The sequence below is a fragment of the Eurytemora carolleeae genome, unplaced genomic scaffold (genome assembly GCF_000591075.1).
Source record: "Eurytemora carolleeae unplaced genomic scaffold, Eaff_2.0 scaffold924, whole genome shotgun sequence".
NCBI lineage: Eukaryota > Metazoa > Arthropoda > Copepoda > Calanoida > Temoridae > Eurytemora > Eurytemora carolleeae.
The window spans coordinates 17,428-45,110 of NW_019396884.1; the positions used below are offsets into that span (position 1 = coordinate 17,428).

The 27,683-nt window shown below is 31.7% G+C and overlaps 2 protein-coding genes across 2 annotated transcripts in view; both read right to left on the reverse strand.

The window, feature by feature from the left end:
- Window positions 1–5,198, reverse strand: part of LOC111709724 (post-GPI attachment to proteins factor 2) — a 16,634-nt gene extending 11,436 nt beyond the window's left edge. The window contains exons 1-2 of the mRNA XM_023483612.1: window positions 5,154–5,198; window positions 4,678–4,779 (exon numbers count right to left, since the gene is read on the reverse strand). Of these exons, the coding sequence (XP_023339380.1) occupies window positions 4,678–4,779; window positions 5,154–5,198 (147 nt within the window). The remainder of the gene's footprint in view (window positions 1–4,677; window positions 4,780–5,153) is intronic.
- Window positions 5,199–5,886: 688 nt separating this feature from the next.
- LOC111709725 (uncharacterized) overlaps window positions 5,887–27,683 on the reverse strand; it is a 38,598-nt gene continuing 16,801 nt past the window's right edge. The window contains exons 11-30 of the mRNA XM_023483613.1: window positions 27,493–27,597; window positions 26,818–26,945; window positions 26,534–26,584; window positions 25,177–25,258; window positions 24,099–24,200; window positions 21,282–22,061; window positions 17,009–17,060; window positions 16,456–16,598; window positions 13,704–13,818; window positions 13,076–13,169; window positions 11,722–11,785; window positions 11,222–11,303; window positions 10,926–10,982; window positions 10,455–10,533; window positions 10,220–10,322; window positions 10,066–10,128; window positions 9,437–9,510; window positions 8,960–9,035; window positions 8,102–8,212; window positions 5,887–7,802 (exon numbers count right to left, since the gene is read on the reverse strand). Coding sequence (XP_023339381.1) covers window positions 7,728–7,802; window positions 8,102–8,212; window positions 8,960–9,035; window positions 9,437–9,510; window positions 10,066–10,128; window positions 10,220–10,322; window positions 10,455–10,533; window positions 10,926–10,982; window positions 11,222–11,303; window positions 11,722–11,785; window positions 13,076–13,169; window positions 13,704–13,818; window positions 16,456–16,598; window positions 17,009–17,060; window positions 21,282–22,061; window positions 24,099–24,200; window positions 25,177–25,258; window positions 26,534–26,584; window positions 26,818–26,945; window positions 27,493–27,597 — 2,436 coding nt within the window. The 3' untranslated portion in view covers window positions 5,887–7,727. The remainder of the gene's footprint in view (window positions 7,803–8,101; window positions 8,213–8,959; window positions 9,036–9,436; window positions 9,511–10,065; window positions 10,129–10,219; window positions 10,323–10,454; window positions 10,534–10,925; window positions 10,983–11,221; window positions 11,304–11,721; window positions 11,786–13,075; window positions 13,170–13,703; window positions 13,819–16,455; window positions 16,599–17,008; window positions 17,061–21,281; window positions 22,062–24,098; window positions 24,201–25,176; window positions 25,259–26,533; window positions 26,585–26,817; window positions 26,946–27,492; window positions 27,598–27,683) is intronic.

Below are 27,683 nucleotides of genomic sequence, written 5' to 3' on the forward strand. Positions count from 1 at the left end.
TTTTTTAATAGAAAGTAGACTTTTGAAATCGGGGAAGTCTTTTTTGACATTCTAATTCTTTCTAATTTCTTTTAATTTCAAATACGATGACCATTTTTGAAATTTGCAGCCTCACCTTTTTATTTAGAAAACCAGACATCCTTTAAACAATAATTTTCTCACAGGAAATGTTTTAATCCTGTGGGGCCATCGCTCACACATGATATTGTATCGATTTTATGTGAATTATAAAGAAGCCCTATACATGCAGTCCTTTTACCATAAGATCACAAATTTATGTATTAAATCAAACCATAGATAATACAAGTAAACATAGATAGCTTATATACGCAAAATCATCCAGAATTGTACAGTCCGTGAACTCACACTTTTAGGGGTCAAAGTGTACTTCAATGACAAGCCGGGTTGATTGGTGTTTTAATGGATTTCATGATTATAATATCACTAATGATTTCATTTTTATTTAGCATATTGAATTAAATATAAAATAAAGGTCATATAATTAAGCTCTGAGGTATTTTGAATTTTTCCATACCGGGCATTTAAGAAATTGGGGTATTTAAAAATGTATAGAATACTGCAATTTACACTTTTTACACTAGAATTCAATTAATCAAAAATATATAATAAATTCACGATCCTTTCAATGCATAAGTTTAGGTCTGTTGTGTTCACTGTACAGTGTAGTGTAAATACACCTTAGATTATACAGGGTTATCCACACAGAATGAGACTTCAGAGACGACTGTACTGAATGTATATTGTCTGTTTCCTTATATTAAAGATTCTTGGCAACTGTAAACTTGTTTCTTTCTTTCACTAATTATTAAAAAAGGCAATAAAAGATTAAATGCAAGGCAAAGGAGTTATTTTAACCTTGGATTTTAAAAGTTTCAGGTCGTCTTTAAATTAAGTCTCATCTTTCGTGGACAGCCCTGCAGTACACACTAATTCATATAAACTGCTCTTTTCGGCGAAACCTGCGTAAGAACTCAGGTCTTTAACGTGATATATCATAGCTTCTAAATTTTCCAAACTGCAAGGTGTCCTAAAAAACTGTCGACAACGTCCAAGTTTATTAGAAAATATATATTTTCAGGACCAGTAAGCGTAATTTCAAATGACCCTCCATGAAAAGATGGTAATACCCGAATCACGATGTTATACTAAATCCTTTATCTGTTCAATAATGTGAATGATATTGTCGCTTTTCCAGGTTTAAAGTGTTAATTCTGATAATTCCTTTATTTTTTCCTGCGCGTAGAAATGCGCAAGAAAATAATCCTGTTTAAAAATTATTAACACTGTAATCTAATAAATGATTAATAAGTACTTCAGACAAAGCTTTTAATGGCACCGTTACGAATCAGTAAAAAACTGCAACTTTGTAAATCTAAAACCAGAAACAAAGATGATTTCAAATTCGTCACTTAATTTTCATATTTATGGACACCCTGTGGCAATTCAAGTTTGATATACTACGTATCTCAGCTGTTAAAACAAAAACTTGACTTGTCAAATTATGCAAAGCTGTGTTATGCATTTAATGGCAAAACACTTATTTTATTTTTTCTTTGATTCGTTTTTATAAATCATAACAAATTCATATTTTTATTAAGTATATATAATAATAAACTCTTCTATCATTTCTGTGTTTGAATACAGGATACGGGAGTACAAACAGTATGCAATAAAACAAATTCTTAACTCTAACAGACGAAATCTACGGTTTTCCTGGTATTGCATCACCATGACTAAATAAAAAAGAAGATANACGACATTACATCAATCCAAGTGTATTTGATGTTGTTACCAAGAAAGAAGAAGTCTTATTCGAATTACACAGTTTACAAGTTCTCAATGAAATTTCCGGGTTGCAGAGCCGCCATGAGCCCCGCAAAATGACCTCCTTAGCCTCCTGATACGCATAATCCCCTGCAAACCCCGAAAAATCGTCTCTGTGTCTCTTGCTACGTCTCCAAGCCTCAGCATTTTGATCTCCCGATTGCTGTATTTATGTTTTATTGTTATTAACCAACCAAAAATAAAAAATTATTCCTTCATATCAACAAAAGTTAAGAGAACTCACAAAGTTCAAATATTAATTCATTCGATTGATCCAAACTTGTAAAAGAAGAAATTTAAGTATTTCACAAAAACTTTTTTGTTTTGTGAACTGGAGCTAATATAGTTTAATTCGTACAGGATACAACTATAAAATAATTTAAAATTTCTCTATCTTTATATAAAATAATAAAAATGGAGAATTTATTCACTAGTTCTGGTTAATGATTTTACCCTCAAGTATGTGAAACACAAGTAAATAGAGTTACATTTAAGAAATTCAAAAACATCTTCGTTCTTCGTAATAGCTCTTAAAAAGAGTATATTTCCATTTGCAAAAATGTTGTGCAATTTTTTAGCGCAAAAAAACGGCAATTTGCGCAATCATTTGCATTAGTCATTTTGCGCAATTTTGCTTCAATTCCGCATAGAAAAAATATCACGTTTTGATTAAAATTTACAGTTTGAGCAAATTACACAAAAAAACTTTATTATTGCTGCCCAAATTACAGCTGATGTGGGAGAGTTGATGAATGTCAAAGCCTACTTTTTTTTTGAAAATTTTAGACCGCCGCGTTGAAATTATACAGTCTACAGTGCTGGAAGTGGAAAGGTTAGAATAAACGGTAAAACAGTACGTTAAAAAATTTGGAAAAATAAATCTTTTAAACAATTGATTATTTTATTTTATGACCAAAAAAAGCATGTGGCGCTTGTTTTTTATCAATTTTTTTCCAGAATTTTTCAAGTACAGGGTGTCCCACGAAACATGACAATAGCAAGACGACTTGAAAGTCGTCTTTGGTATTTGAATTTATTTGTGACATTTAGTCTTCTATCTACTTTAACATGTATGATTCTTGAAACAATTATCGCATAATTCTCCTAGCCGTGGCATTTCCAAAAAGTGGACTGCGTTTTTTGTGCTTTCAATATTACTGGAGATATAAAGATATATATATACTTATATGTACGCTATAGCTTACCAAACAGTTGTACCAATTTGACTGAAATTGTTTTTGATGTCGTGAGCGGTGAACAAGATTGCTCGTTTTATGCAAAATTACTATAAATAACTTTGCTACGTCGTAACGCCTCTAGTTCTCATTTTACATTCTTTGTGGGAAACACAGCACACTCAAGTTTTCATATAATGTTTATACTATGATAACCAGAAAACTTTAAAATAGAAAGACGACATTAAAGCGAGACTGAAGTGTATTTTATGTTGTCACAAAACAAATAGTTTCACTAAGTTAATAAATCTCTTATTAAGTGAAATTGGTTTGTTTACACTGCATAATTGGTGTGTTTACACTGCATAATTGGTTTGTTTACACTACATAATTGGTTTGTTTACACTGCATAATTGGTTTGTTTACACTACATAATTGGTTTGTTTACACTGCATAATTGGTTTGTTTACACTGCATAATTGGTGTGTCAATTGGACTAAAGCCATAACTTCGTTCTAAACGCAGGTTTCTAAGGTCATCACTGTAGTTAGGGATGTTAACGTTTTCCAACTTTTGAAAAAACGATCGTTTCGTTGTGAAAACGACGACGAAAAATCGAGAACGAAACGATCCTTTTTAAAAACGATCTTTTTTAGAAGTTAGTTTTTTTATCGTTTTTATACAGCTCGTCGTTTGATCAACGATCGTTAACGACGACCCTTCGTTAAAGATTGTTAACGAAGAGATGAGGAGAGAGGAGACCAACCTGGAGGGCATCGGTACTTATTATTGAGTAGTTTAAAAGAAAATATCAATAAGTTTTAGCTCCCCCACAACTTGTTAACTTCATGTAAGACAACATTCGATAAAGTTGCACATAATTTTTTTTAGAAAGCGACTATAAACTATCGTTTTTCAAAAAACAATCGTATAAGAACGGTCGCTAATATTTTTTATCAAAATGATCTTTTTCAAAAACAATAGTTATTTGTTTTCTAAAAGTTCAAAACGAGTGGGTCGTTTTTAAAAACGATAGTTTTTTCCGAAAACGAAACGATCGTTCTTGAAAACGATCGAAAAACGAAACAAAAAATGATCGCTTCCAAAAAAAAGTTAACAACCCTAACTGTAATATGTTATATATTCTTTGAACTTTGACTAGTAGTGCTCTATGATTAGAGTAATTTTCTTTAAAAAAACAAAAGAAATATATTTTTGTTAAAACTGGATATATATGGAGCGGTAGTTCTAGTTTTTTATTCTTTTAAAATGTATTATCAAAAATTATTGTTTTCTATAGAAATATGACTAGCGGATTTATGCAACAGTGAAACGGAAGGAAATTATAAGAATTTATATATTTCCTAGAAGGAAAAAGACGATATATCTTCAGAGATAATCCAATAATGAACTGGAGGACTTATAAATGCAAATCAGGCATGTTAGAATTTGAATAGAGGGTCCCCTGAAATATCGTCGACAGTCCTTTTGATGTGAAAAATCCAGAGGCTCAGGTGAAACTAAAGGAGGACAGAGGTTGTAACAGACTGCAGACGTGCTTAGATAGATAGACAGATAGATACATAAATAGTAGACATATTAGTCGGTGTCTTACGAGGAATGGGTTGCAGAGCCGCCATGAGCCCCGCAAAATGACCTCCGTAGCCTCCTGATACGCATAATCCCCTGCAAACCCCGAAAAATCGTCTCTGTGTCTCTTGCTACGTCTCCAAGCCTCAGCATTTTGATCTCCCGCTTGCTGTATTTATGTTTTATTGTTATTAACCAAACAAAAATAAAAAAATATCCCTTCATATCAACAAAAGTTAAAAGAAATCACAAAGTTCTTGATCCAAACTTGTAAAAGAAAAAATTTAAGTATTTCACAAAAACTTTTTAGTTTTGTGAACTGGAGCTAATATAGTTTAATTCGCACAAGATACAACTATAAAATAATTTAAAATTTCTCTATCTTTATATAAAATAATAAAAATAATTTTCGAGGGAATCCTCGAGTACCCTGGAAGTAACGTGCACTAAATTTTTTTTTCAAAATTAGATTTTTTTTCAGGTGTTACTATAATATACTAGACTATGAGAACTCAGATGTTTAAGGGTCAAGCTGCGTATTACCCGGTAGAAGAAGGCAGGGTTACTGTGTCTGTAGTTAAAATTCATATTATAGAAAAATCTTTCATCAAAATATAGATTTTTTGATAAATACTTCGGTTATTTATTAAAATTGAATTACGGGGACAAACATGAAATATAAAATATATGTATATATATATATATATATGTATATATAGCCCTGAGGAAAGCAAAGGAAAAGTGGGAGTGAGATGCAAGAAAGCCAGGAGAAGCCGTATACGCAAACTTGACTTGACTTTGACGTATCGAGGGGATATGGACAGAGACGTTTTTAATTTCGTAGAACAGGGTGAACCCCGGGGGAAACTTTTCAAGATATTATTCCAACAAACAGAACTTTTCAGGACTGCATCTCTCCAATTGAAGTAATAGGGAAAAAGGTCAAATTTATGCAAATCCACTTGTACGACTTTAGGACATCGTATCGCCTCTCATTTTTACACCACGTCCGAATATAAAGGAAGACGAACCTTTTTGGTTGCATCTTAAAACTTCAAAATTTTTTATACTAGTGAATCTCTTTGATAAAAGAAGTTCTGATAGATAACATACAAGAATTTAATTAAACGAACAATTTACTAGTTTGGAGTAGCATTACTCAAAAGTAAGAAAGTAGTCCCTAAGCATATAATTATGTAACAATAACAAAATAAACGTTTAGTTTTGAAAGACCGGCGAACTTGCTCTTAAAGAATAAATTACCTGTAATACATATTTATTTTAGCCCATTTATTATAATACAGGAAAAAAGTTGAATTTTAACAATTAAAACAATTCTTTTTTGTTTGAAAAATTTGATAATTTTGAATTATGAATATTACTAACTGGTATGTTACAAGAAATGCACAAAAAACATTAACGCCGCCTAATATAGGGTTTATTAATGTAAAACTTGTAAAAATCGAAAATATGAAAAATTTTTTTTAATAGAAAGTAGACTTTTGAAATCAAAATAAATTAAAGATTTAAGAATATTTTCAAAAATAGAAAACTTCAAAAATGTGCATGAATTTCATGAGTAATAAAATAAGAAAGAATATTCGAATAAAAACGAATTTCTCATCGAAGAAAGCAATCAATAGTTTACATAAAACTACAGTTAAAATGACAATAGAAGGTAGAACAAACTCTTTACAGAAAAATGAAGTAAATTAATGCTTTATTAATTGATCCCAAGAATCCAATGAGACAATGAGTCCCGCGTAAAAACATAAGTTCTTAAATTAAGAAAAAATCCTTAAATTTAACCATTAATTAAAATTTTCAAAAAAAACCTGGCGAGAACCTGAAAACTATGTAATAGAAAGACGACATTACATCAATCTTCAAGTGTATTTGATGTTGTTACCAAGAAAGAAGAAGTCTTATTCGAATTACACAGTTTACAAGTTCTCAATGAAATTTCCTGATTTCAGATCAGTCATTCCCGAAGACTGCATGCTAAAGATTGATGATAAAAAAGTTGGATAGTCGGCATCATTAACGAAACAACGAAGACAACATTATTTCAGAAAGGTTCATGTTCTTACAGTATAATCGAATATTTATAAAACAAAGTGATTAAATAGGTGATTTTTAACGTTAATGACGAACGAACATTTTTTTCATTAAAGAAGTGCCAAATTGGGTAAAGAAGCTTTTATCAGTCTATACGCTGACATAAGAATTTATGCAAATCCAAAAGGATGATTTTTTATTGGTAAAATCAGTCAATATGCTGATATTTTGAATTCATGAAAATCAGTCAATATGCTGATATTTTAAATTCAAATAAATCAGTCAATATGCTGATATTTTGAATTAATAAAATCAGTCAATATGCTGATATTTTGAATTCAAGTAAATCAGTCAATATGCTGATATTTTGAATTAATAAAATCAGTCAATATGCTGATATTTTGAATTAATAAATCAGTCAATATGCTGATATAGAACTCATGCAGATCAGTCAATATGCTGATATTTTGAATTCATGTAAATCAGTCAATATGCTGATATTTTGAATGAATAAAATCAGTCAATATGCTGATATTTTGAATGAATAAAATCAGTCAATATGCTGATATCAGAACTCATTCAAATCAGTCAATATGCTAATATACGATTTTATCTGTTCCTCATATTAGAGTTAGTTCAGATCAGTCAATATGCTGATATTTAAACTTCGTTCACTTAAATTTTACATAAAGATTGTATTCATAGGAAACACACTAGAGCTGAAAACTTATAAATAAACGAAATGAGATAAATCAATCCTTTCTTAAAATGGAGACTAATCCATCCATAAATCCATTAATATTGGATTTAAATAATGAAAAAAATTAAGGGTATTTTATTAGGTTTCAACTAAAATTCTTCTGTAAGACTTTTTTTAGTGACCCTGAGAACAGAATATATGTTTGTGTACAGAGCAGTGTACTGCAGTGCGTGGAAGGAAAAAAACACCAACCCCCTTCTTAATTATAAACTGCACTGGTATACAGAACAAACTGAAAAAATTCCTGGTCTATATATTACATAGATATTTCTTGGATGTAGACTCGTAGAGCTCTGGTTCTACCAGTATGAGTATTCTTGGTTTTTAGTTTCCTTGCTTTCCTCTTCCACGTCATCCATCTCATTGTTCCTCTCCTGCAACAAGGTAAATTTACTTAGACACTGTTAATTGAGTTTTAAGTGACTCTCTATTTATAGAATGGAATGTCCGATTTAAAACGTTAACCTACAAAATCTCCACCTGAGTAACAGTCCTTGGTGGATGAAATCGTGTTTATATCAAAGTAAAGATGCATTCTATTCATTTCCAACGTTGTAGCATAAAACTACAAATCACTTTTGTTGATATAAATGTCTCCAAAATCAAAAGATTTAAATTATTTCACAAAACAAACAACCTATCAAACCTATAAGTTTGTTTTCAGTTTTGCTACCTGTATACCGCCTTCTATCATCCTCAACTCGAAGGCGAGTCTATCCCTCTTAATAGCCATTTGTGCCGAGTTCTCCGCCACACTAAGGCAGCTAATCCGCCGCTGTAACTCCTAAACGTATCTATGTATAATTTAATTTCCCTTCTAATTATTATTAAATAATTAATATAAATTTAATCAATTATGAATTAACCTGCAACTCTTTCTGAATTTTGATATTCTCCACAAACATGATATATATGGAGCGGTAGTTCTAGTTTTTTATTCTTTTAAAATGTATTATCAAAAATTATTGTTTTCTATAGAAATATGACTAGCGGATTTATGCAACAGTGAAACGGAAGGAAATTATAAGAATTTATATATTTCCTAGAAGGAAAAAGACGATATATCTTCAGAGATAATCCAATAATGAACTGGAGGACTTATAAATGCAAATCAGGCATGTTAGAATTTGAATAGAGGGTCCCCTGAAATATCGTCGACAGTCCTTTTGATGTGAAAAATCCAGAGGCTCAGGTGAAACTAAAGGAGGACAGAGGTTGTAACAGACTGCAGACGTGCTTAGATAGATAGACAGATAGATACATAAATAGTAGACATATTAGTCGGTGTCTTACGAGGAATGGGTTGCAGAGCCGCCATGAGCCCCGCAAAATGACCTCCGTAGCCTCCTGATACGCATAATCCCCTGCAAACCCCGAAAAATCGTCTCTGTGTCTCTTGCTACGTCTCCAAGCCTCAGCATTTTGATCTCCCGCTTGCTGTATTTATGTTTTATTGTTATTAACCAAACAAAAATAAAAAAATATCCCTTCATATCAACAAAAGTTAAAATTTAATCAATTATGAATTAACCTGCAACTCTTTCTGAATTCTGTTAGTCTCCACAAACATGCTGATATTTTGGGAGCTTATTCTAGGACCCTGATCCCTAGTTAATATAGAAACATGAATCCCTGGATAGATAAATTATTGCTGGATATTTAGATAAAAAGCTAAATAATGGTCTTAAGCACAAACTAGTTAATTCTTGAACCTGAGTTTTAATTTCTACAGTGTGACCCAAAAAACTGTGAAAAACGACTGTTAGACTTAAATAATACAATGACATACAGCAATTGTACAGTGTATAGCGACCCATAGTGAATAAGTAGTAAAACAATTTGTTATTTTTAACTTAGCATAGCCTGCAGGACATGATACTTTGACGGTGGGTTCATTGTTAATAATAAGAAAAAAATAATAAGAAAAATACAAAAAAGATTGACTAAATGCTGTTTCCCTCTTCCACAATTTTATGACTTCCACTGTATGGAACCCCTTTATTCAAACCTGGGGTTGGGCATAGGAGAGACAGGAAGGATTGGAGGGTTAACAAGGTGCTGCATAGACACAGAATCCATTCCCTAAACAATCAATCAATCAAAGAATCTATAATTCAACCACTCTATCTGTCGGATTTACTTAATCAACGCCCCACTTCCAAACTAACAACTTGACCTACTATAATAAATAATATAAATAATCTTAATACTAAAATACCTATCATCCTATTCCTGATGATAATAATAATGATGATTATAATGATAACGGTAATGTGATATGTAACCTTAGGAATATTATGATAAAAACCATAAACTCTATTTTTTACTATTACTATTACTCCACCAGAGGAGTACTGCAAATAATCCTGACAAACATAAACATAAACATAAACATAAACATAAACATAAACATAAACATGAACATGAACATAAACATAAACATAAACATAAACATAAACATAAACATAAACATAAACATAAACATAAACATAAACATAAACATAAACATAAACATAAACATAAACATAAACATAAACATAAACATAAACATAAACATAAACATAAACATAAACATAAACATAAACATAAACATAAACATAAACATAAACATAAACATAAACATAAACATAAACATACCTCAGGATAATAATCGGTGTAGTAACCGGGATTGTACTCAAACAGCATGTTCTGATCCGTCACCTAGTAATAGATAGATACAGGATATCCATATAAAGTATAAACAAGATATTAAAGTTTTCTATCTACGAAATTTTATATTATACGATTTTACCAGCATGATATTGTCTGGTACAGGAGAGGGAGAGGAGAGAGCTTGCATTATTGAAGAGGTGGATTTAGTTCCAGAACCAGACATATGCCGGGACATTACAGACCTAATCAATTTAAAAATCATTCTTTCTAAAAATAACTTATTTAACACAATTGTCACTCAATAAATAAAAAATCCGCCAATCAATGAATAAATTACCCAACCAACTAAACAGCCCACAAGAAAAAGAACTTACTTAGGTTCTGAATTGAGATGAAGTCCTGAAGTGTTAATGTTACGTCGAGATATTGGTCCGAACCTTGATACGCAGATACCTGCATGATCCGTACTCTTAGATAGTCATCAAATTAACAAAAATTAGCGGACATGTTAAATAAAAATGACCTAGAATATCTGAGAAAAAATCGAATATATGGACATGTTTAGAAGAAAATGGCTTCCATGTCTAAGAAACAAATGGTTGATATGTTCAATGAGAAATGGTCATTTTGTTTAAGAGAAAAATGGCGGACAGCAGATCAAGAGAAATTAATGGTCGCAATCGAGGGAAAAATCGCAAAAATGTTTAATACAAATTACGGAAAACCTTCCGAATTATTAAGCTCCGATAAAAGCTATCACTTAACTATATATTACACACAGACAGACAAGCTAAATATCTGTACACTACAGATTCCAAAATAATTATGTAAGAGTAAACCGGTTCCTTCGGGTAAAGGCTTAACATCGTCTTCATCTTTCTTCTCCCCAATTTTCTTGTCATCTGAACAAAAGAGCGCTTAATTTTACTAATTTTAAACAGAACTGATTCAATTTAGAGCAAAATATCGAAAAAGAAACTAATAAAGTGTCAGTTTACAGTTTCAGAACTCACTGGAGTCGTAGCAGATTGGTTTATACTCAGATCCACAAAATAAATTACTAACTTTTCAGATAGTAATTTCTCTTTAAATTTGCTTAAAGGATGTTCTTATTTAAATAGTTAAACTTGAATATTGGTACCTGGAGTATTTGTATGTACAGCTTGATGAATATTAGAAATGGTAACAAGAGGTTTACTTGTCCAGATCCCGTACAGGCCAGACTACACACAATTTCAAATTTAAGTCATATTTTATATATTACTAGCTGAAGTGGACGGCGTTGCCCGTAATTACAAGAAATCAAATTATGAAAAAAAAAAATTTTTAAAGCCTTTGTTCCCCCTGGGGTTCTCAAATACTAATATATATATATATAATCGAAGAGCTTAATTAACTATTATATAGCTTATTTGCTTAACTGATTAATATTCTGAAAAAAAATTCATTTTGGAATAAAATGCAATAAAAATAAAAAATGCCCTTTTGAGGTTTTTATTTTCAGTATTTAAAATAATTCCCCAAAATAAGTTGTCTACAATTTAAAATTATACAAATTTAATAGAAAATATTCTATTGATTCAACTAGACTTTAATCAGACAGAAATTTGAAAATAGAAGATGAAATTAATTTTTAATTACCATATTAGTGTCAGCCCCGGTAATTCTACAAATCAGACTGGATTCGGTTCCACTGTTACGTCGACTGAGGACAAAGCAAGAGTCGCGAGATGGTAAAAAACTAAACCCAACAAACCAAACTGATCACTAAGTTAATACTTATTAGACAACCTCCAATTTTTTAATCGTTGTTCTTTGCCAAATTAATTAAACTCATTAAAACACAATAAATAAATATACCGTTTTAATGAGTTTGAAGGGCCTGTTAAGGAAAAATGAAAGGGGTTGTAGGATGAAACCTGAGAATCTCAGGCGTTGAATGATACATAAAAAACTTTTATCTGATGTTCCTATCAAGAAATTGATGTAAAACTGTGTCAAATTTATACAAAAATTCATATATATGCAGTTTTGTATAAAAGTATTAGTATTAAACAGATCATATTCAACAAATACGAAGAAACCAATCTGAAAAGGATAATATCCCGCAGGAGTCTGAGAATCTCCGGTTAGCTCCTATTAGAATTATTTAATTTTGATTTTGCATTTTTAATAGATATAATTGATAATATTATTACATATAGCCCGTATTAAGCCACCAGAACTTCAGCCAATGACAGTGCAGTATCGTTGTCATGTGATATAGATGGAAATCACATGACCAGTATACTGCACTGCCATTGGCTGAAGTTCTGGTGACGTAATAAGGACTATACGGATTAACGTAATACTATTATCAATTATATCTATTAGAAATTTAAAATACAAATTAAATAATTATAACAGGAGCAAATCTGAGATTTTCAGGTTTCTATGGGATATAGTCTTTTTCAGATTGGTTTCGTATTTGCTGAATATGATCTACACTTTTATACAAATTTGCATATATATATATGAATTTTCGTATAAATTTGACAATTTCTTATCAATTTCTTGAGAGAGGAACATCAGATAGATCTTATATGTATCGTTCGACGCCTAAGATTCTCAGGTTTCATCATATACCCCCTTTCAATTTTATCTTTACAGTCTCTTTAAAGAAACTGCAAACGTGATTTCCCAACCATTAATAGAGTGTCATGTTCGATTCACAACTTTACTCTTACAAGTTTTTTCTCCTGAGCAAGCATGAATTAGATGTCCCTGTTCTTTAAAAACTAATTATTTTTATTTGTGGTTTCTCTATTGAAACAATGAAGAATTTATTAAAAATTAAAGACTTCTCTATAATTTTTTCCCCCACACAATATTGATCAGATTTAGGTAATTCAAGGGCACTGAAGTTAATCAGGCATGTTCCTCTTTAAATAGAGAGTCAATTAAAATCCCAACGACAGTCCATTTAAGACGACAAATATCAGGTCGTCTTGCTTCCCTTTGAACTCCAGGAATCGCGTCGTTCATTCCAAACTTCTGGTTTGAGGCCTGCTGCAGGGTTATATCTCCAATAGCTTTAGCAGCAGTGGGACCTAAAACATACTGTTGAAACAACAGAACACGTGGAATCAGTGTCCTCTACTTTCTGTCTATTTCTTTAAAAAATGTATTTGTGACTGCTTAATTTCTAAAATGTAACCTAAAAATCTTAAAGAATATATCAGATAAATTAATTATTAATAAAATTATTTTTAGCAACATTTAAGATAAAAAAGAGAGAAAAAGTTGGTAAAACCTAAAACCTATAAACTTTCTAAAATGTAACAATGACTTTAAATATACAGTGTACATTGTACAACGCACGTCGCACACTGCACAGTGCACAGTTTATAGTTTATGTTGAGAGGAATTGAATAATTGAGACAAACTCTGATTTGTAATCCCTATATCGTTACAACCCGGTGTCTTAGACCTTTCAGACTTTGAAATATGTTAGATCAAATAGTCTCAGTTTTAATTATAAAAGGTTTACATCAAGTTGCAAAAATAGCAAAATAATTTGAATTTGTGGTAAAAGCTTAGATTCTTAAAATTAAAATTGAAAAAGATTTTAAGCTAAAACTCACCTACAATATCTCCAAGCTCTGTAATTATCTCCTCCTTTCGGTCCTTCAGTGCTGACAGAGATTTACTCGCTAGATCGGGGCTTATCTCATGGCCGATCCGTCGTATTGGCATATCCTGATCAATCAAATAATCGATTAGAACTGATCCGTTTATTGGCATATCCTGATCAATCAAATAATCGATTAGAACTGATCCTTATTGGCATATCCTGATCAATCAAATAATCGATTAGAACTGATCCATCCTATTGGCATATCCTGATCAATCAAATAATCGATTAGAACTGATCCGTTTATTGGCATATCCTGATCAATCAAATAATCGATTAGAACTGATCCATCCTATTAGCATATCCTGATCAATCAAATAATCGATTAGAACTGATCCGTCCTATTGGCATATCCTGATCAATCAAATAATCGATTAGAACTGATCCGTCCTATTGGCATATCCTGATCAATCAAATAATCGATTAGAGCTGATCCGTCCTATTAGCATATCCTGATCAATCAAATAATCGATTAGAAATGATCCGTCGTATTGGCATATCCCGATCAATCAAATAATCGATAAGAACTGATCCGTCCTATTGGCATATCCTGATCAATCAAATAATCGATTAGAACTGAAGAAGGAGTATATTTCTCTTCGGTTAATTTAAACAGTGTTTAATCAAAACTTCGAATTGTCGTAGGAGGCTGATTTTTTGCATGCAAACTCAGAATTATGTATATTACATGCATTTTTTCGGTTTTGAAAGAATCTGAGCGAAATTGCGCGCGCTTTTTGTAAAAAAATAGGTAATATGGCATGATGAATTCATTTCTGAGGTTAAAATAAATATTCGAGCATTCTGACCGGCGCACTAGTAGCCGGCAGTTACATTATGAAAGAGAATCGTTGTTTCTAGTACCTCAGAATCGACATACTATATGCAAAATATATGACAGGATGACCCCGAAGGTGACAGCTGGCTGCTAGCACGTCGATCAGAGTAGTCTTACAAAAGTTTTTACTAAGAAATGGATTCTTGTGCCCAATTACCTATAAATCGACATGTAAACTATGTGGGAAGATGACCCATAATGGAAATGCTGGTTACTAGCGCGCCTGTCAGAATGTTCCAATATTAAATTTGACCTCGGAAATGAATTTCTCGTGCTAAATTACCTATAAATCGACATACAACAAGTAAATATGTGGGAAGATGACCCATAATGTAGCTGCCGGCTACTAGAACTCCAGTCAGAATGCTCGAATATTTATTTTGACCTCAGAAATGAATTCCTTGTGCCAAATTACCAATAAATAGACGTACAACATGTCAAAAATGTACTAAGATGACCAATAATGTAATGGTTGGCTACTAGTGTGCCGGTCAGAATGCTCCAATGTCTATTTTGACCTCGGAAATGAATTCCTTTTCCCAATTTTGCTATAGTTTGATGTATCTCATGCAGCTGTTATTCTAACTTAGGCCAAACTTAGCACACAAGTATTCAAAGATATGTTCTTTTATTGCGCGCGCGCGCGGACATTTAAGCCTTTGGAGGTGAATTTTTTTAGCGCATATTTGTTTTAAGAGTGTTAGAAAAAATGTTCAAGTGCAATTAATGAAGTTAAAATTGATTTAATGTAAAAAAATCGCATTTTTTTACAAAAAGCGTGCGCGCGCACATTTACTCAAATTCCTTCAAAAATAATTCCGAGTTGGCATGCAAAAAATCAGCCTACTACGACAATTCTAAGTTATGCTTAAACACTGTTTTAAATTTTCCTGAAAGTAATACGTTTTATGCCCCCCCCCCTTTAGTTACAATACAAAAAGTGTCATCAACAGTTTTTTATTACTCTCTCTGATACCCTTTACACTTCATTTAAACAATTTGAAAACCAGAATTTATTAAGCCTGGATCATTAAAGGAATTCTAAATCAACTTCTATGAAATTAGGGACAATGACATCAACAATTATTTTAAATAAAACTAACTTAAAAATTATTTTCAGAAATAGTTTTTTTTTATTTACGTCAGCTCAAATCAAATAAAGGATAATAATGATCATTGATGGCACAAGTTTAAAGGAGATGAATAAAAAGATAGATGATTCATTGATCAACGTATATGCTCTATAAACTTTGTCATAAGACAGTTTCTTAGCTAAATAAGGGAGGACCGGATGGGACTAATGCCCTTTTACTTGTACTCAGCTCTATGGAGCCTTAAATGAGTACTAATTTTTTGCAATTTTCGACAAAGTAAAGGACGACAAAGTAAAGGAGCATATACTGCTAACTATTGTGCATGCATGGACACCGTCCTCCTACACCACCCACTGTGTAGACTCGGTGGCACAACCTTTTGACTGGTGGTAATTTTTGCCACAAATTTGACACTAAACACCGTTTTCGTGAATTTACTGAGAAACTTGTGGCAAATCTCCAGGTTATGACTCACTAGGTTCTGCATCTCGCCGCAAGTAGCGCTGCGTGACGAAATCTTGTGGCAGCCGGATCGGGGACCCGACCCAACCACCTCAAGATTTGAAACCGAGAGCGCTACCACTGAGCCACAGAAGCTAGCTTAAAAAAATAGATTAGTAATCCTCCTAATAATATTAATTTAGCTCAAGTCTGTTAATTATATTAGAAGGATTAAAGGAATTCAAAAAAGAAAGCATAAGCGTGAACAAGGACAAAAAGCCATGACACATTCAAGTGAGGTTTACGAGCAGAACATTATTAATTCTAACCTGGATATTTGCGATCTGTACTTGTTGCTGTACAGGGATCTGTACTTGCTGCTGCATTGGCATCTGTACAGGGTACAGATTAGCATCTTGTAACTGTAGAGCAGGATTCAGCATAGGGGTGTGTGCAGCTACCAATTGCTGACCTTCACATCATTTATCATTTATTAAATTCAACAGTTATTGAATTCATCAGTTATTGAATTTATCATTTATTGAATTCAACATTTATTGAATTCATCATTTATTGAATTTATCATTTATTAAATTCATCATTTATTGAATTCAACAGTTATTGAATTCATCATTTATTGAATTCATCATTTATTAAATTCAAAAGCTATAGAATTTATCATTTATTGAACCATTTCTTGAATTGATCATTTATTGAATTTATTATTTTGAATTGATCATTTATTGAATTGATCATTTATTGAATTGATCATTTATTGTATTTATCATTTATTGAATTTATCATTTATTGAAGTGATCATTATTGGGTATCAGTTGTTTAATTGATCAGTTAAAGAATTGATCAATTGTTAAACGAATCTACCTGTTGCCATATCAATCATTGGAGTACCATTGGCATCCACAAGAGGGGACACCTAATAATTACATTTGCATTAGAAAATTTAAACTTATCATGTTTATACATTTGATTATTTTTAATTCAGACCTCTGTCTATAATATAAGTTCGAATTGCTGATTTAAAATAAGTAAGTAAGTAATTTATTTATGAAATATAACAAAAACATACGAAATTATGTGTCTTCAGAGAAAATATTTTAAACCTCCAAAAATAGAGGTTTCCCCCCAATTCTTAAAAAATATAAAAAAAATAGAAAGGAAAGGAAATAACAAGGAAAGAAAAGTTACATATTTATTGTTTACATTATATTTAATATGAACTGGTGGTGGATTATTAGCATTTTTCGACGATGGACCAACAACATTTAGAAATAAAATTAATAGAATTATTAATTATTTATTATTAATAGATGTTTGAAAAATATTTTAAATAGGCTCAATGGGTTGTGAAAAAGATGTAGGTTCTACGCAAAACGGGCATTTTTAAGGAGTTTTTTTTTCGCGCCGATTTTTGACATCCTTAATGTTTGATTATATCTTTTACTCTTTTAAATCTTCTAAGTTATTTCTTGGTAACATCGTCTTTGCTTTCTTCGATTCTTTTACAAACAAAGCATGTGTTAGAATTAAAACATTTGTTCTGCTGATAAAAATTTCCAATTAAATTCTGCTTAACATTCGAAATAAGAAGTGCCGTTTATATTCATACCATATTTTAGGGAAATATTGAGGAGGAAGTAGTCCAACTTTAATAGATTTTACTCTAGTTTACTCTGTTTCTAAGATTTGCGTTTTTGATATTTTTTGATAGTATGAAATTTTTTTAACCGGTCTCCTTTAAATTCAAATAAAAATTTTACAACATTAAACATTACTAATTTTCTGAATGGGAGTATGTTCAAAGCCAAAAAAGCTTCCGTTGTGTGACTCATTCTAGGTAACCCCATCAATAGCTTTTGTAATGATTCTATCTTATCAATATTTTTGTTTGAAGTTAGCACTAGAAATGTTAAACTTAATTCTAAATAAGAGTGGAAAAAGGAGTAAAAAAGCAATTTCATGACTTCAAAGCTTAAGAAGTATATCTTTTTAAAAAATAATCAAAGTTCAGTTTAGTATCCAGCCATATTTCCGAGAATCTAACTAAATCTTTTATGCGTTCAATTTTTCGTGTAGGTTTTCCTAGTTTAAATAAAACATCGGGACAGTCGTTTTGTGCATTAAGAGAATTTGAAAATAAAATTTCATTAGTTCTCTCAAAGTTAATAGTAAGTTTATTAGACATTTTTCTAATTCTTTATCTATTGTGTCTGCTGAAGTATTCAAGTTTTTACATTTTGATGCCACATTTGTGTCATCGGCATAGACTACACTGAAAAGTTTGTTAGATTGGAAGAAGTCATTTGCATATATAATAAACAGTAAACAGCTTAGACTTGATTCTTGAACAAGACCCATCTCTAATATTTCGACTAACTCTGAGAAGGTACCATTTATATTGACATTTTGCCCCCTGTCGCGTAAGTAAGAGTAAAACCATTGTAATGTGTTGCCCCTGATTCCTGCGTTTTCAAGCTTTTTCAGAATTATCTTGTAATCAATACAGTCGCAAGCTTTAGAAATATCTAGCATGGCAAGTAAAACAGATTCATTATTATATAGTGCGCTGAAAATATAGTTAAAAGTTTAGTAATTGCTTGCATAACATTACGTCCTGGCCAAAAAAAAACCAAATTTATTTGTTTTAAAAAGTTATTATTGTTGAGAAATGAAAACATTCTTTTAAGCAGATTTTTTTCAATATTTTAGAGAATCCGTTGATTAATCCAATTGGACGAAAATTAGACACGTCGCCTTTTTTTATCTTTTTCATAAATAGAAAGGGTTCTGGATATTTTCCAAAAATTAGGTGTCAAGGCTTGAAGTAAGATAAAGCAGGACCTACTTCTGTTGGTATATTTTTAAGCAATTTTCGTTTATATCCTCAGATGTTTTGTTTTTGAGTCTTTCTAATTCTTCCATTATTTCTACTGGATCAGTTGGAAAATAAGCAAAGGAATGCATGGAGGGAGGTGAAAGAAATTCTGAAAAACCTTTATCTATTTTAGGAATAGCTTCTGCTTTAGATTGGCCAATATATGAAAAATAATTATTGAACTCATTAGCAATTATATAACTTGATCTGAGATAATTAAGTTTTCCTTCTTAATGGAATCAATTTTCATTAAACTCTGGTAAGGCTCGTTTCCCATCCCTGTAATGTTTTTTTAATGTTTTTTAATGTTTCACAAATCTTCTTGATTTTCTATTATACATGTTTCTGCAAACAATAAACTTGATCTTATCTTCAGGCTTTTCAGTATGCTAAAAATAGTATATAATGATAGTTTTTGCGCTCTCAATAAAAGTAGTTCATTTGTCATGAATTGGTTTATGGGTACCTTACTTGCATTTTTATTTTTATTTTTATGTCAAGGAAAATGTTTTTTTTAAATTAATGAAAAAAGTTTGATTACATTCTATTGCCGCCATGTCTGCAGTTTATGATAAAAATACATTATTCCATTTTTATTTTTCAAGCACAGTTTTGAAAGATTCCTTTTTAGATTTTGAAATGAATTTTCGTCGTGTTTTAAATCAAGATTAATTGGTAGAAATATTGTATTATGGTCTGAAATCGATTGGATATTTTGGAAATGTTTGTATCTTCTGGGTTATCATTGGTTATAATATTTGTTTGTTTGTTTGGGTATAATATGGTCTAGAAGTGCAAAACTTTGTATATTTACAAATTGCGAGGCCGCGGAGTTTAAAGGGAAAAAAGCCTGAAGATAATATATGCATATTATACTCATTGACAACAATATTGTGTTGCTTAAGATCTATGTTAGTGTCTGAGAAAATATAGGATTTGCAATTGCTGTTATTGCAAATGGCTAAAAAAGATAATAACTCGTTAAAAATGGTTCAAAGTGATTTGATGAATTATTGATACTGAAATATTTGTTAGATCTGTAATAGATCCAATTAAAACTGAAAAGTTTTCAAGTTGTATTTCAAATTGCAATTTACTCAAAAGTGTAAGTATTTTGTCTAACTAATTCAGGTATCAATTTTGGAATACAAGCCTTTTTTACAATATATTGCAACCCCTCCCCTTTTGATGTTTCTCGTGTATTAGTAAAGTTCGAAATATTTGATAAAGAATATGTTAGGTAAAGAGACATCCCATATTCCTTGTAAAACTATCAAGAAATATTTTCAATATTCAAATTTTGATGACAGACTTTGAATGTTTAAATTAAGAACATTTAATCCGCTAAAATTTCTAATGTTTGATACAAAATTGTTTTCACTTTGGTATATGTTTCTTAGCTCAATGTTTGCAAATAAATCGGGACCCATATTTGTTAAATCTTGATAATCATTGTAATTATGAGTATATTGCTCGTTTTTATTAAGGAAACCTAAATAATTTTCACATCTTTAAGATCATCGTGGTCGTGTTTTATTCAATTTGGAGATGATAAAATTGTAATATCTTTGCCGAAATATGCATATAATCCACCAAGAAGGGTTGAAAGGAGATAGGATAGGAAGAGAATAGAATTGTGAAAGCGATGGGGAAAAACTTTGTGGCGTATTGATAAACATGCTCAAATAAAAATAGGTTTCATAGGAAAAATAGACAATTAATCTTTGGGTTGGAAAGAAATCAGGAGAGAAATTGAAAGAAGCACATAATATCTCAAGTTTACATTTTTAGCACAACGTGTAGAGACAAAGAAATCAAGAATTCATGACATAAAAACGACGAAATCTTTCTGCTTTTTACTCAGATAAATTCTTTCTGGGTACTTTTGTTAATCTGACAATTCATTTTAAAAAAGAGAGTGACTTAAACCAACGTCTCCGGTCACATTTTTCCTATACAGCGGGCATAGAATTTTTAATATTTGATGCAGACGAATCAAAAAACAATCATTTAACTCAAATAAAAAACTTAACATTGATGAATACTTTTAACGCCACGTATCATTCTATCTTTTTTATGATAATGCTTTAGAGAATCAATTATAATTTATAACCGACTGAATTTGGAACGAAAACCCCTGCTTATTACTAGTCATTTCAGTGGTCCCGTCGTGACAACTCCTCATTGTGGAAACAAAATTTTCAATATTTAATATACAATACTTAAATACATCTAGTGACAAATGTACATTTTTTGTGGTACCTGAGTTCCTCCAGGTATTCCAGGCATCATCAGAATCTGGTTTGAGTGTCCTTGCTGTACATGCAGGTTTCCACCATGTCCAGGGATGGTCTGTAACTGACCTATTTGGACGTGCTGAATCTGGGCATTCTGTGGTATTTGACCTGCATGCTGCATTTGACCGACATGCTGCATTTGACCGACATGCTGTATTTGACCGGTTTGCTGAATCTGACCAGTCTGCATTTGCGCTGCATGCTGGATTTGTGCAGCATGTTGAATATTGGCAGCATGTTGAATTTGAGCAGCTTGTAATATTTGGCCAGTATTTTGTATCTGACCTTGTATATGACCAATATGTTGCATTTGACCGGCATGGTTTATTTGCCCAGTATTCTGAATCTGACCAGAAGCAACATGCATTTGCCCAGTCGGCATTATTCCTGGCCTGAGCAATATTTGACCCGGTGTCATCTGCATCTGAATTGGTGCCGGGGGCAATTGAATTTGCCCAGTTCCGTTTGGCGGCGGGCAAAGAAACTCCTGATGCATCTGAACAACCTGCCCTGTACCCATAATGACCGGAGGATTCTGGGCTGATGGATGTCGGTCACGAGAACTTTGATGTTCAGTAGCTAGAGGCTGATTGTTGGAATCTACAGAAGGATCCATGTTTTGAGCTGACGACTTCTCTGTTGATGTTCCAGTCGGTTCTAGGTTGGAATGTTGTTCGGATTGGAAGGTAGAAGTATCCCGAGCACTATTTCCATTTATCAGATTAGACACAGGCATGGAAACAACCTGGAATTAGATATTTCAATAAAGAATAGGAAAATCTTTTGAGGAAAAATGTAATAATGGAAATTATTTCATCACGTTTAAGAATTCCACTATTACATTTTTATCCTCATAAGATTAATATTTTATCATATTTGTGAAATTATATTTTTTTAATTCATGTAAAATACGACTATATCACGTTGGAACAATTGACATCATGAAGGAAGTTTTTATATTTCACTTATGCTCTTGTCCTGACAAATACTTTTTTATTTTTCTACAATGTTACAATGGTAAAATGTTGAAAACCCTCTTATAAGTAAAATTGGTTCTTTATTTGTAAATAATGCATTTGGTGTGATTGTTTCCTTAGCTAGTTCGTTTATTAACTAATTTTTAATGCATTTGCTTTTTAAAGTTTATGCTTAATTTAGATTTAGCATATTTAATGTGCCATGAGTTTTTTAGATGGAGAATAGGTAGAGAATAGTAGTGGGTTGTCTCAATCTACTCACGTGAAATCATTTACAGAAGAAATCATTTTCTGGATATTAGATCCTAAATCTTCCGAAAAGAGTAGAGAAAAGCAGGTTATCTAGCAAGAACCAGGTCAAGAAATGAAATGATGAAGATCTTTGTCTTTTATTCATGTATCAAGATTTATTACTTTGTTTTCACTGCTATGGAGTGCTAAGACAACACATAAAGTTTGTGACAGTAATATCTCAATGACTTGTTTCCATTAACTAACATTCAATGTTTTTTTTATTGTGGTACCACTTCAACTCGAGCTATGGTACTTCAAAACCAATTTTAACTGTAGGGTGTGGGGAAAATCGACCCTCATCACCTCTTAATTCTGTCTATTTTGTCCAAATATTACAACAGACTGTGGAATTTTGGAAAAGCTATTTTTGTTCAGTATCCAGTTATAAAGTGAAAAAGCAGTTGATTAAAATTGTTAAAAAAACATGATAACCTTTGCATATTGGAAAAGCTCTGAGCGTTCTATTACAAACATGAAGAGATTTGCAAAATCTTACAAAATTTGGTTTGCAATATAGAAAACTAAAAAATTGTTTGTATGAAGTAGGCAGTCGGCAGTATGCTTTGATGAATCTGACTAATGTAAGGCTTAAAGCATTGTCAAAGCATTGTCCATAATATTTTTCAGAAAATTTGAACGTCCTCTGAATCATTCTTTATGATATATGTTAATTAAACACAGGGGAGGGGGGGGGGGTCCCCCTTTCACTCTTCTGTCAGGATTAAGCTAGGTCAAGATATGAATGGAAATTTATGAATTAAGGTATATCAATATTTCTAAAAATGAAAAGGTAAGTGAGCCTGAAAAGGTAAGTTTGCATGTTTTAATATAAAAAAGGTAAGTGAGCATGATGTTAAAGAGAATAAAAAGGTAAGCTTGCATGTACTAATATAAAAGAAAAAGGTGAGTGTGCATGTTATTCGTACAAAATAATTAAGTTAATATCAATATTGATCTATGTTAAAAAGATCAATATAAGGAGCGTGTAAGAACAGACATTCTTACACGCTATGATCGTGTAATAATTTCCATTCTTACACGGTCTGAGCGTTAACGAATGAAAATTCTTTCCTCCCAGTATAAGAATAAGCAATATGAAACGCTAGGAAGCGAACAATATGTGACAAATTTGCTCCTGAACCGTGTAATATTGGGAAACCTTACACGATAGGTTTACTACTATGGAATCGAACAGATATGATATAATATTCACTAATAATAAAACATACTAAGAACTAGCTAGATTAGCCGGCGCTGTCCTTGACATTTCCAAAATTTATAAAATTAGACTGTTTCACCCGGGGTACCCATGGGCTCCCTAAAATAATTTCAGCCATTGGCAAAGCCGTTTGGCCAGCTATAGCGACGATGTATATAGATGTATAAAATATCTCTTCAAACGAAGAGCTTTCTTATACAGATGAGTATTAAGAAGTATCGAAAATGTCTGTAAGGAACAAAACAACAATTATTTGCAGCAACCTTAAACAAATCCTATTACTCAAACCTACCCTTGGGGTGAGGTCTCTTTGTTCAGCTGTATTGAATCCGTCTTTATTAAGACGACATTCGTCCTCTTCCTCTTCCAGACCTCTCCGATTCATCTCTTCATCCTAGAAAAAACATATATATAGAAACATGTATATATAGAAACGAATATTTAAAACCGTTTCAAGGTGAGAGCCGGTTTTGGTTCGGAGTTTGGAAAGCTGCAGACTGCACAACCCATGGGAGAATTATACAATATACAGAGAACTACAAAGTTGCAATACAAATATTAAGCGTACTTCCAACAGTATTTAGCAACAGGTTTAATCACAGGAGGAAAAGATATTTGCTCTGAGATTAGAAAGTTTAGTGGATCTTCAAGGAATCTTTTTGTTGATTTGTACATTAGTTCTTATTGCGAAAAATTATCTTGCTACTATTACTTCAAGTGAAAACTATAGAGCAATCGCTATGGACAGTTTGAAGTCCTAATAGTAAACAAGTTATGCTCATTCATATTTCATATTTTTATTCAACTACAAAGCACGAGATAATACAAATAAAAAATCACAATTTACTATGTAGTTTGGACCCGCCTAACCAGAGTAGGTTATTTTTCAGTTTAAATATACATTTTAGATGTTTAAATATATATTTCTTCCAAGACAAAATGTTTCATGGGTTTCACCCAATCATCAGTTGGAATAAAACTATCTATATATAAACATTTAAAATATATATTTAAACTGAAAAAAGTTGAAAATACTATATCAGTCTCCACTTGTGTGTCGAGAACTCTTGTAATCCTTGGTTTTCTACAATTAAAGAATATAATATATATATATAACTATTTCGAAGTCTTAAATTGCATATATCCTTATATTTAATCTATTGTAACAGTTATGTGTACGAAGTATTATACAAATAATAAAACAATTTTATTATTATATAAAGTTGTTCATTGTTATACAGGGTATGACCACCATGGGATATCAAAGATGAATTAAATTAATCCATAGGCCAGTGTGAGATGCCTGATCCCTGCTAGATCCTGGAATTCTTTGTTAAAAAAAAATGGCAAAAATCTGAAAAGTATGTTACCTTCAGATTAGGCCGCACTCTAGAACTGTTTCTGTGAAACTCAAGTTCTGTTTGAGTGTGAGCAAAAGTACAGTTATTTCCCCTAAATAAAGATTCACAATTTAATTAAAAACTTACCAAAAGATAAAAGGATTGTTCATGCTACCAATAAAAATTCTGGTTGTTACTTTTTAAGTCTTAAAAATTGTCGTCAACTTTCAACGATCCCAATTTAAAGGGACCGTTCACTTATTTGGGTAATTTCAGGGTAAACTAAACAGCCTATTCGATGTTGATTAGTAATAGTCTTACTTTTGAAAAACAACTGTGGCCGGAGAAAAAGTTGATTTTTCGTTCAGAATTCGAGCGCAAAGGGACGGTCCCTTTCTATAGACACTAATTGATGTTTTTTATAATGATTAATTGATTGTCGTAGAGACGTCGTCTTTGTAAACACATTTTACATGTTTTAATACGAAAAACGTAAATTTCTTGCTAACTCCAATATCAAAAGTTTTAAGATTTTTGTACATAATAACGAACACATAATGACATTAAAATATTATAAATTTAAATTTTATTGGGCTGCTGTTACTGAAAAAAACATCAAATAGTGTCTATAGAGAGGGACCGTCCCTTTCCGCTCAAATTCTAGACGAAAAATCGGCTTTTTCTCCGGCCACAGTTGTCTTTGAAAAGTAAGGCTATTACCAATCAAGAGCGAATAGGCTGTTTAGTTTACCCTGAAATTACTCAAATAAGTAAACGGTCCCTTTAAGGATAAAAACACGCTGGTTGTCAGAACAACAATCATACCATTCTCACATTCAGGCAAATAAACATAAACAATAAACAATAGATGTAATCCCGATTAAAGAATAGGTTGTTAGGAGGAATTTTCAAATAAGTGCACAATCCAATAATTAATGTAAAAAATTGCAAAATGGCGTGAAAACTTAAAAAAATAATATATGTAATTCTTAAAAAGCACATTGCAAGATTAATCTCTACCTAAATCTGTCGATGTAATTTCATGTGACCAATTTATTTAAATAGTGGCAACTCCTAATTACCATGGTACCCGTTAGACCTGTATCATAAAAAAATTTAGGAAGATCTGATCGTTTTGTTTTCTGTCGCACACACTTCTTTTTTGCATGTAACTTTTACAGAAAACGACAATTGAGAATAATCAACTTTAAGATAGAAAAAAGGACTAACATCAATTCTACTCAATCAAAAACTGGTTTTAAGGGTACCGTTGTGAACTTGTGAACTGGGCATGCCAATCTGTAACTGGAGGGTCACTTGAAATAATGTCTCTAGTCTTGGTCGTTTAATTATTAGGGAGGAAAAGCTTAGAGGGGGTATGACTGACCTTGGACAAGAACCATGCTGGGCAAGGTCTCTGCACATACTGGTTTTAAACCTAAATAAATAATAAAATAAATTAACATAGCCATTTTACAAATGATTTCTGAAAGAAAAAGAAATTATTAGAAAAATAATTTCACATATTTCTTTCTTCTTTAAACCAAAAATAGTTTTCATACAGTCCTTATATTTTTCGGCCAAGTAGGAACCCTGGAGAAAAGTGAGTATTCTGAACTCATTAATTTTTCTTCCACTATATACGTTGACATTGATTAAACTGTACGTAACCTTGTTAAATGCCCGTTGTATGTCTCTCCGGTCTTCTTTGCCCCAGTTAGATTACAGAAGCTGATTAGCCCCGATACAACTGCATAAGCTGATTTCAAGGCATCGACAACCTCAGGCCAGGAGGGGACCTAGAAAGACAAATTGAAACAATTCCTGTCTGTCTATCCAAAGGATACAAAATTGGAGCAGAAAATCTACATACATTATGAAAAATATAATAGCACAAATTGTCTTCTGGAACTCATTTGCGACTTATACATTCTTCACATCCTGTCCTTAAATTGTTATGCAGATTGACATATTAAGTATTGACTTAAATGAACCACTTTTTTTTTTACAAAAACCCATTTTCTTTTCGATATTAATCTTGAAATATTTTTGGATTTCTAACCAATAATGATATAATAGCAATAAAAATAATAATAATACTAATAATAATAAAAATAAAAATAATAATAATAATAATAAAAATAATAACAATGACATTAATGATAATAAAAAATAACCAGTCAACTATTATTTCGTAGAAATCTAGCTAGGTCCCCATAAAAATGACTGTACCCTGAAAAAAACTTGTATCTTTCAAAATAAGTAAGACTTCAAATTCTCATTAACATATTGCTGATCAAATAAAAAATCTGGTTTAATGGTGGGAAACAGGAAAAACCCGCTAACCTCTGAATCTGAACTGCCATCTATGTTTGTCAAAGTTTCTAGATGAGGTCTCAAACTTGACAGGCGTCCAGGATCTCCTGTTCTTTGAAGTCCAATCACCAGCTCCTATAAACAGAAAAGGATGGTATTTCCGGAAAGCCAGAGATGTGATATCCCACCATAGCAAAAAAGTCTAGAATTCACAAAATATT